The sequence below is a fragment of the Olea europaea genome, unplaced genomic scaffold (assembly GCF_002742605.1).
Source record: "Olea europaea var. sylvestris unplaced genomic scaffold, O_europaea_v1 scaffold2420, whole genome shotgun sequence".
NCBI lineage: Eukaryota > Viridiplantae > Streptophyta > Magnoliopsida > Lamiales > Oleaceae > Olea > Olea europaea.
In genome coordinates this window covers 86348-97415 of record NW_019242379.1, presented here as the reverse complement: position 1 = coordinate 97415, position 11068 = coordinate 86348, and the positions used below count along the sequence as shown (strand labels likewise).

At 34.5% G+C, this 11068-nt stretch overlaps 2 protein-coding genes across 2 annotated transcripts in view; both read left to right on the top strand.

Annotated features, from left to right (window-relative positions):
• The first annotated feature begins 230 nt into the window (after positions 1–230).
• Positions 231–2128, top strand: LOC111382035 (CBL-interacting serine/threonine-protein kinase 6-like). Its single transcript, XM_023005896.1, has one exon. It carries the CDS (start codon positions 618–620, stop codon positions 1923–1925), a length of 1308 nt encoding a protein of 435 aa, XP_022861664.1. The 5' UTR covers positions 231–617; the 3' UTR covers positions 1926–2128.
• A 6838-nt stretch (positions 2129–8966) lies between these two features.
• The window catches only part of LOC111382039 (zinc finger MYM-type protein 1-like), a 10456-nt gene continuing 8354 nt past the window's right edge, over positions 8967–11068 (top strand). The window contains exons 1-3 of the mRNA XM_023005901.1: positions 8967–9066; positions 9763–9848; positions 10813–10928. Of these exons, the coding sequence (XP_022861669.1) occupies positions 8967–9066; positions 9763–9848; positions 10813–10928 (302 nt within the window). The remainder of the gene's footprint in view (positions 9067–9762; positions 9849–10812; positions 10929–11068) is intronic.

Here is an 11068-nt window from a genome sequence, read left to right as displayed (position 1 = left end):
ACAATTCGGATTCATTTTGTTCAAATCACAATAAATATTAATCAATCACCCGATTGAATCAAATAACCCACTATTCGCTTTACACATGTTGTCGTTGAGGTCCAATTATTCACATAGTCCAAACACAGATTCATCTGTCACGGCAGATGTCGCCACGCGTAAGGAATCAAAAAGACGAGAAATGTACAATTCTACCCTTCCAACGCTATAAAATCCTTCAAAATCATTAATCAGGGAGTAGAAAATATTGAACTTTCCAATTGGTTAAGTCTCGTTGAAAAGCGAGTCCAGTATTCTATTCTTTTTGCTTTCATCCTTTTGATTCCCCTACTTGACAGTTGACACGATTCAATTCCTCCTGCCATTGCGAACAGAAAAAGTTCCCGCTAGGGAATGCAGAGAAATGAAAAGAGCTTCGCTTTATAACTTCCAATTAGGAGGCGGGAGGGCCCAAAAACCACCCGCTGGCGGCCGAAATTGCCACCGGAAACACGTTAACCTCCACCCTTAGATAAAAAATCCTCCAACATTTTATCGACGCAACCCAACATAACCCATAAAATTAAATATAGTTTTAACACTTCGAAACCTTACAAAATCTTCAAATTTCCTAGAATATGTCGATGGGATCCGAAGAAAAATGCAGCGCGCTAAATGGAAAATATGAGCTCGGTCGACTTTTAGGCCATGGGACGTTTGCAAAAGTGTACCATGCGCGCAACTTGCAGACCGGCAGGAGCGTGGCCATGAAAGTGGTTGGCAAAGAAAAAGTGTTGCGAGTAGGCATGATGGAGCAAGTGAAGCGCGAAATCTCCGTCATGAAAATGATGAAGCACCCCAACATCGTAGAGCTTCACGAAGTCATGGCTAGCAAGACCAAGATATATTTCTCCATGGAGTTGGTCCGTGGTGGCGAATTGTTCGCGAAAATCGCCAAGGGCAAGCTACGCGAAGATGCCGCTAGGAGCTACTTCCAGCAGTTGATATCGGCTATCGATTTCTGCCATAGCCGGGGAGTTTGTCACCGGGATTTGAAGCCTGAAAATCTGTTGCTAGATGAAGAAGGGAATCTAAAAGTAACGGATTTTGGGCTAAGCACATTTTCGGACCATCTTAGGCAAGATGGTTTGCTGCACACAACTTGCGGCACACCGGCCTATGTCGCTCCTGAGGTGATTGGGAAAAAGGGATATGATGGTGCCAAGGCAGATATTTGGTCTTGTGGGGTGATTCTTTTTGTGTTATTGGCAGGTTATTTGCCATTTCAAGATGATAACATAGTTTCTATGTACAGGAAAATTTACAAGGGGGATTTCAAGTGTCCTCCTTGGTTTTCACCCGAGGCCAGAAAATTGATCGCCAAAATGTTGGATCCAAGACCAAGTACGAGGATAAGTATAGCAAAGATTATGGAGTCATCTTGGTTCAGAAAGTCAATACCAAAGAGTTTAAGGACTAACGAAGAGCAAGCTGAAGATGAGGATAATGTTGAGAAGGGAAAAGAAACAGAAACTATGAATGCTTTCCATATAATTTCCTTGTCTGAAGGCTTCAATTTGTCTGGTCTTTTCGAGGAGAAGAAGAAGGTGGAGAAAGAGGAATTGCGATTCGCGACAACAAAGCCGGCAGGTAGTGTGATTTCAAAGCTCGAGGAAGTTGCGAAAATGGGGAATTTTAGCATAAAGAAGAGTGATTCCAGCGTTAGATTGCAAGGCCAAGAAAGGGGGAGAAAAGGGAAGCTTGGAATCGCCGCGGATATTTTCTCCGTGACCCCTTCATTTTTGGTTGTGGAGGTGAAGAAGTCGAGTGGCGATACATTGGAATACAATCAATTTTGCTGCAACGAGCTTAAACCCGCGCTTAAAGATATTGTTTGGACATCACCCACGGGGAGTTCAGTGCCCACATTAAGTTCGGGATGTTAGATTCATGTTTCGATTGATCAATAATTGTTCTTATTTTTAGACTTAATCTGAAGTCTGTGGAATTACCATAATTTAGTTCAACTTGGGTTGATCCTCTTCTTTAAGATTGAGAAATATGTATGTATTTTGTGCAATGTCTGTTGAATCAAGTTTGTAAATTGGTGTATTGTACATAATTTAATTTTCTTGTTATACCTATAATTTGACTGTTTTTTCTAATAAGAGATGCAATGAATCTGTGATGTGATGACGCATGTTCTTTGAGACGCTACAAGTGTGATTGATGTGCCGTTTCGAGGTCCGTATTGTATTAACTAACTGTTTATGTTAAGGATTTATGCCGATTAAATATAAAAAAAATTAAACAATATGTAAGGATTGTAATACATCTCTTTAGCAATGTTGATTTTAAAATGAAATTTCAAGTCTTAACATATCGTTGATCAAATGAACAACCGCAAGAAAAAAAATGACTCCCCGCTGCTCAAAAGATTGCAGGAAATTAGAGATAGCATTACTGGAAATTTTAGGACTGCCCAAACTGCTGGAAACGCGCTATCCAACTGGAGTAAAGCTGGCGAATTTTGCGTCTGGGATGCCTATGAACATTTTCGGCCGAAGGGAGACAAGAAGGCATGGACGAGGGAGGTTTGGAGATCTTTCATTACTCCAAAACATGCTTTTATCTTATGGTTGAGTGTCCAATCGAAGCTACTCACTAAGGATCGATTGTCGTATCTCAACATTGATAAAAATTATGTTTTTTTGTGGGACGCACTTGAAAACGGGACAACATGTATTTTTCCAATACTCTTTCACCTCTAGCATATGGATAAAGATTAAAACTTGGATAAGGATTAGAAGATTGATGACTACTATTCCGATTGCTTTGAAGTGGATCAAGAAAGAGGCCCGAGGGACATCTTGGCAATGTAAATCCAAAAGGATTGTGCTTGCGAGCACCGCTTACTATATTTGGGTGACACGAAATAGGAAGATTTTTGAGGAACTAAGTTCGCATGTGGATAGCATTGTTAGACGAATTAAAACACATGTGTACAAGGTTATATTCGCTTTGTACCTGGATGTTTTAATTCATTTTGAGTTTTTAACTTTGGGACTTTAGTGCCTATTGTTTGTACATTGTTTTCCTTTTTGTTTGCTTGAGTATGCTCGAAGTAGGTGTACTTCACTTGGTTCTTGATTGCTTGGGTATATTCAGTGTACTTGTATTTGTATTTGATCTTTGATTGCTTGGGGATTCTCGGTGTATTTGTAAATGAGTTTTGATATATGAAATTTTACATTTAACGATAAAAAAAGCAAAAAATCAAATTTCAAAATTTGTGAGTTCAAATGGATCACCGTCTTGCAAGACATGTTAAAAGTAAAAGTCCATATCGAGTATACGTTTAAATGGTAATCAATGAAAGCCTAGAATATTTTAGTTCGAGTGTCCTCAAGAGATTCTCTATTTGTAGCGAATATCTTATGAATTATAGAAAACATATTTAAATTTAAAGAGTAAAATATTTTATACAGTCCAAGAAAAAATTTGTTGATTTGTCCTTGTTGACCTCGCGAAATGGACCTTTAACGTGGCCAACCGAGAGCCCCTTCACGTGTTTTTTTCTTGCGCAAATAGCACATGGTTGGTACCAGCAGAGGTGGTGGCGACCGCATACTTCGACGATCAAGTCAGTGGGAGGATATCGGAACGGTGATTGAATTGTGCAAGAGTGGGGAGGAGAAAAATTATACTTTTGTGTGGATATTTAAGTTATTTAGTATGAGTTTCATTATTTTTGCCTCTTGCTAAACGTTTGATATTTATAGACGAGGAGCACCGTTGGATGTGGGACAAGTGTATACATCCGACGGTTTGAGGGGTCCGCTCGTAGGCGTCAATCAACTGCGCCTAGAGTGTGCGGGTAATTAATTTCTCTGAGTTGAGTTGACATAAAATTGATACGTCACATCAATCAACCCATGGAGATAAAGGGGATCCTGACATAGATATATATTTATAAAACCGGTGGCGGAGGGATCTGTTGAAGATGCACCTCGGAGTATCCCACGCTTCGACGTCAGGGGATACTTTGGACGCCTTGGTACATTTACTTTATGGTGCTTGTGCCTTGCAACACATTAAGTTAGAGTTCGGTCGCGACTCATTTCACTACGGAACCACTTCGGAGGGACACGTGGCACCTCGGTGAGGGGTGGGGTGCGATGTGACGAAGTGGTTTAGTGAGGGGCATAACAATTCTCATCTTTTATTTTACATATTTTTTATATATCAATGACCAATTAATTTAAATGTGATTTGAATAATTTAAAGAGTACTATAGAAATTTGTGACTTACTAAATGTAATCATTATAAGGTAAGAATAGAGAACGTGTATGACTCTTCAAAATTTTTAATTAAAAAATTTAAAATAGAGTCTTTTGGAGCTTTTTTTTAAACATATGCTCTACAAAATTAAGCATCTTCCATTCAGAGAATCTTTTCGAAATGTTCTAAAATTAGGTTAAAAACCTGTTGGACAATAAACTAATAGGGTAGCGGAACTTTCATTTTCTTATGGGTGTAGCCACATGCTCCACTTTGTTTCAAGAAGTTAATGAAACTTACGTATTGAGGATAGAATTCTGAAGCGGAATAATTTCCGACTCTAAATGTTGGAAGAGTTTCCCAGATGAGATAAGGGAAAAGACCCTTGTCCAGGGTCACATGAGTGGATGTGGCCCTGGACAGAGACAAGCTCCCCACCTATGGGGTGGCGGAGGGCGGGGGCGTCATTTGGCGCATTATACGTCCAGGGCCATACGTCAAGCATGCAGGCCCCATGAGATAAATAGCTGCTGTTACAATTGAATCCGTTCTTTACAATCTACAACAAATGTAGCCCAAAATTAAAAGGTAGTCAACTAATTTTGGGCAACATGACACAGAAAGATAAAAGTAGAAAGAATAACTTTTCTTTGTTCCAGTACAGTTGGTCCAAAAAACAAAATTGTGGAGTAGAGAGATATATACTCTTTTTACCTTTCAATTATTGTCTTTCAAGATATTATTAACAATTCTAAACGATTCCTACTTTTTCTTGCATGCTAGTTTTCCTTTATCCCTTTTATTTATTTATTTATTTTTTTAAAGTATTGGAAAGTTCTTCTCTTGTGCATAATGATGTTATTCAAACTAAAATCGGAAAATAAAATTTTGAAATCTTCCTACAAACTAACATTTTGGAAGTTGTCACATCCATTTAGGAAGTTATCACTTCAATTTCACATGCCTAATTCTTGAAATTGTTATGTGGCTACTACTAAGACTATGGGTTCACCAACATGCAGTAGATTGAATAGGCAAATCATGAAAGAGATATGAGTTTAAGTAGTTGCGAGTTGGACTCTTAAGGATGAACAATTAATTTAATAGAAGGAGTCTTTCAATCGAATATATCATTTCTTATTATAGTGCTCGTTAAGCCAGTTTTAGCAACTTAAGCATGGCCTTTTTTCCAATCTCTTTTCCATTGCATTCCTTAAAATGAGAAAACAATTAATACATCTTAAAGCTTAAAAAAATTGCTCTTTCCTTATTTAATTTGTGATGGCAAGGGGACCAAATGGCTAATGAATCCATGTGCTACATGTTAAAGGTTGTTATCTCTAGTGGTCTTTCATGTGAACCAAAGGCTTCTTCTCTTATGTACTTTATTGTCAGGTAATATTTTATTACCTTTATTCATGCTCATGTCTTATACCATATTAACACATTGGGTCATACTATTTGTACCTGTCATTTTATATTTTGGGTTAGTCGATCCCAACTTCTCCTCTCACATGGGGGTCGGGTCCCCACGTCGTGGCCCTCACGTGAGACCCGACCTCATGTGAGAAGAGGCGTGGGGTTGAATAAATCAAAGTGTAAGTCAAAAGTACAAATAACTTGTTTCAAGGGGCATTTTAGTTGGGCAGTTGAGCATTTCTGGTTGAAAATTAAGACCCTATACCAGATTGTTGTGGATAAAGAAAGACACCCCCCCAAGTTGCTTTCCCCACCACAACCATTGTTTCGGCAATTCTATTATTAAGGTTTATGTGTCAGTTTGCTCAGACACATTGATATTATTGCTAAATTTGTTACTTTCCTGAGTGGGGTCCTTATAGGTATCATCAATAATTTAATTTTTCTACATACCACTGGTTCTTCTGTGGTCACTACCATTGTTCTGCAACCATCTGCCTTTAATAATTATGAAAACGAGACAGATAATTCAGAAAATGAAAAAAAAAAAATTGAAAATACGTTGATTTTATGAGTATTGTATATTTAGAGATTAATGGTTTATTTGAGCCATGTTATTTTCAAAAAAAATACATTTTTTAACAGTGATTTGATATCATTTCAATCATACATTTTTCAATATAATAATATTACGTGTAAATCTAAAATCTTTTCTTATTTTTTAACCACACATTTCACATTGATTTGACATGAATAATGCATTTTTTTCCCTAAAATGTGGCTCAAACATGGGCTAAATATATGTTGATTTGTGCATAATACTGAATACTTAGCCCCTGTTTGTCATCCATTTTCTCTTATTCTCTTTCATTATTTTTTCTACAATACTCATTTTCAATCGCACATTCTTCAATAAAATAATATTACACGTAAATCAAAAAAATTTCCTTCTTTTTTAACAACACATTTCAACATCAATCACAATTCCATAATACATTCTTCCCAAATAATGGATGACAAACACACCCTTAATATGATCGACAAATTTGTTGGTTCAATCGGAGATGCCGAGATTGAATGGAAGAATTGAAGAAAATTCATCATTTATGTTAAGATTGGTCCTTAGATACTTGCGATTTGGTTGGATCGGAGATGCTAACAAGGCGGGAAACATAGTGGGGGAGCTCTCTATCGCTTGTGTCTATCTCCTGTATGCTCCCTTTATTTATGTTTTTTTTCCTTTTAATTATAAATGGTTGCATTTAATTAATTAGGATAATAATATTAGAACATCTTCAAGAGTCTCTTTAGAGCATTTTCAAGAAACTCTTTAAACACAAAATGCTCTCTATTTTAGAGAGTCAATACTTAAAAATAAGTTCTAAGGAACTCTCTATTTTAACTTTTTTAAAATAGAGAGTGTGTTTGACTTTTTATTCTTAATGTACAATGATTGCATTTAATACATAATTTCAATATTCTACAATTTAAAATTTTCAAATTACATTTGAATTGATTGGTTATTAATATATAAAAAAATATACTTAAATAAAATATGAGGAGAAATTATTAAATGTTCATTGAAAAAATAAAATTAAGAATCAAAGTAGAGTGTTTGTTAGAATGTATAAAAAAAAAATTACTCTCTAGATTTAAAGATGCTCTTAAACATGAGATATTCTCTATTTTAAATAGTCAATCGATTTTTTAAATTAACATTTTAATTTATATCGGGTTTGACTCTACTCTTTATAATTAAATGTATTCAAAATGTTTCAATTTTTAATGTAGGGAAATAATAAAATAATCTATAGAATAACTAGTTCAAGAAAAAGATAAAATATAAAAAATTGGTTGGAGTACTTCAATATTTTAACTCGCTAAATTTATAGGTGCCCTCCAAAGAATATAATATGATTTAAAAATATAGTCTCTTGGAGGATCTCTAAGTAGTTTAGGGTTTATATCTTAATTAGACTGGGAATTCTTCTTTCTTTTCCCTATTTAAACACTTAGCCTATGTTTGGTCCCTTTTTCAAAAATTTATTTTTAACCACACATTCTCCCATAAAATATTTTTCACCAAATCAAAAAAAAATTCTTTCTTTTTTAACCACACATTCTCCAAAACACCATAATTCTAAACCAGATTTTCTTACCCAAACGGGGCTCAAATTAACAGGAGATTAATATGCGTTTATTGCCTTTTGCTTGTTTCTGAATTAAATAAATACTTGGGGCTTTTTATCCAATTATTGGTGGATTTTCGGTTTAAAATCCTAATTACCTAAGGACCAATCTTGACCCCTCCAATAGTTAATATTCAGTGTCATCCCTCCTCCATCATGGACCCGCCTATTTTGGGAGATATAGGGTTGGGGAAAGTTAGTTGAGAATTATAAACCTTAATTTTCCTTCACCGAGAACAATCAATTTGAATAAAGAAAAAAAATATAAAAACTCGGTGATTTAAGAAAACGTAAAATTTGCAGACGTACGCCTCAATGTGAGACTACGTCATCTCTTGTAGATGCAATAATTCACTATGATTAAAAAAAAAAAAAAAGATTTAAAAGAGTAAATCGCACTCTTATATTTTGTAACCTCTCTTTCTCTCTTTTTGATGATAATAATAAAGTTTAAGGACGGCTCCCTAATTGTAAGTAAATTAATGTAAAATCAAATTTTACAAGGACTCCAATTCCTTAATAGAATTTTATAGGAAAAAATTCCTAAACATTTCTTAATAAAATTTTGTTATGAGAGTTCCGCGAAGTGGAAATAATTAGAATCGGCAATAATTAGGCTCCACAGCTTAACAGTCAAGAAGTGAGCGATGTCTCAGCTGTTGAAAGAGCCGGACTCTTAAGGACGAATCATGAATTTAACATTATCTTTATAATTAAATATATTGTTTTTGCTATGGAGTACTCTATGAAGAGTGTTTTAGAGGCTTAAATCTGTGATCCAACTATCCTCAGGACCTGCTTCATCTTACCAGCGTATGTGTTCAATCAGCTCGATACAATTGGTGGATCCGACTTTAGGAAAATGAATCAAAATCTTCCCGTTACACAATCTAACTCTGTTCAATGCTGTGGATCAAAGATGCTTGATTATTTAGATGCCAGTGATCCAAATTAATGAAGTGATAATCATATCGACACTCCATGTGTACATGTGATTTCTTTTATAGGGCGTTTTCAATTGAGCATTTCGGGTGAAAATATGACAGTTGGAAATTAAGACTCTACATCATATAGTTGTGAATAGAGGACACCAAAACATGCCGTTTTCGGACCGCAACCATTGTTTTGGGAAGTCTATTATTAAGGTTTCTATGTCATTTCCTCTGTTGTTATTTCTGCATTTGCCACCTCCCTGCTGTATAATATTCTTATAAATTTGAACGAGACCTCTTTTTTCTTTCAAATATTCAATTTGACATTAAAAAAATATGTAATATCTTAAGAATCAATAAGGATTTGACACCTAGTTTTTTGACATTCTTAAAACTAACACAAACTAGAAGGTTAATTGTGCCGTGATATTCTTTTAAAATAAATGCAGCTCCAATCCTCTACTCGTTTGTATGCTTCCGCTATATAAAAAGTCGACAAATTAATAAATATGAATACCATTTTTCTTTACAAGAAGAACAAAAGGGTGAAATTTCCCTGCTAAGATGGTGAAAACCATATATGTTAAAAGAGATTCAAAATATTTCCTTCTTGACAATTTTTTTTAGTTTGTTCTATTCATGAAAACAATCTTGTCATTTAGAATGTTATTAAGACAGTAATCTATCTCGTTACTGCAATGACTTGTTTATCAAAAGTTGATTATTCAATATTTGACATATTTAAGAAATTAAAAATCTTATACGTCGTATTATAATCCTATCATCGAGCAATCCGGTTGTACAGTTGAGAATTTCTGGGTAAAATTACGACATTTAGAAAGACTATAGCAGATTGTAGTGGATAAAGAAAGAAACTAAGCCAAGCTTTTTTCCCGACCAAATGCCATTGTTTTTGTCAAGTCTTTATCATACATTGAAGTTTCTATGTCATTTTCCTCAGCGGTCAAACTGATATTACAGCATTTTGCCACTTGCCTTCTAAGTAGGCTGGCTGTGGATATCAGCACTACAGCCACTGGTTCCCCGGTGGTCACACCGACTGGATTTAATTATATGTGTCATTTTCAATGAAGAGGTCCACGAATTTTTTAATCACTGTGGGCTGTACACTGTGTACAAGTGGGATTTTCCAAGTGAAAATGCATATTTATACAGCTAGACGAATAATATTTCCAATCTTTAATGAAGAAAATTTTTTAATTTGATAAACTCTTCTAACACGAAAAATCTAGTCATGTTTTATTATTGTGAAGGAACGTATCATTTTGTCTGTCTTATAAATTAGGATTAGATATTTAGAATTTGACGTTCAATTTAAAAATAATTTCTAGGCTTCGAGAAAAAATTACTTACAATTGAAATATAATTATTACTCATATAGTTAACAAAATATTATAATTAATATAAGGAGGACTAAATTAAAATGTATCTTTACATTTTGAGAAAGTACACAACAGAGAGCAACCATCTCTTCTATATATATATATATATATATTGAATACTCAAAATTTCAATCACAATTATTTGGGGTGCAATTTAATGCATCAAAATAATAATAATAATAATAATAATAATAATAATAATAATAATAATAATTCTCAACTGAATTGATAAACTGTCACCGACTGATCAATTGATTTTTTCATTGTGCAATTTTCATTAAAACAAAAATGCGATTTTGTTTGGACTTCAACAACGTATATACATGTTAGTGATTTCGTGTGAGTGTGCAGTGTGTACACATGATAATTCTGATGAAGTTTTATATATTCAATAAATAGGCTTATTTTCTGACTACAAGAAGATGTTAATTCTTTTTGGCCATTTTAATTACAATGTGGTAATTAATATCTTGCCTTTTCTTTTCTCTTATTTTGCCTCCTTCAAGTCTTTCCTTCAATTACACGTTCCACAAACTAGTTTCTCAGCACAAAAATGTGGTTTCAGCACTGTATTTTCTATTGCTAAATCTGAAAATTTGGTGTTCAAGGCTTTTATCGATGAGATTTATCCTTCCAACATCTGTAGGTTTTGTACCTTCATAACTCTTTCCAAACTTGTTTCTCTTTCTTTCAACTTCAAACAAACTATTTTCCTCTCGTTTTGGTAAACTTCCATAGATTTGTGAGATTATCTTTAAATATTTAACCCTATAAATTACTTAGATCCATGCTAATTACCATTGGTGTAAATAACATTACTCTTACCATGCTCTAACATGCATTATGTATTGATTTACTCTCTAC

Coding starts and splice junctions, on each gene's coding strand:
- LOC111382035 (XM_023005896.1), top strand. CDS start 618: ATGTCGATGGGATCCGAAGAAAAATGCAGCGCGCTAAATGGAAAATAT.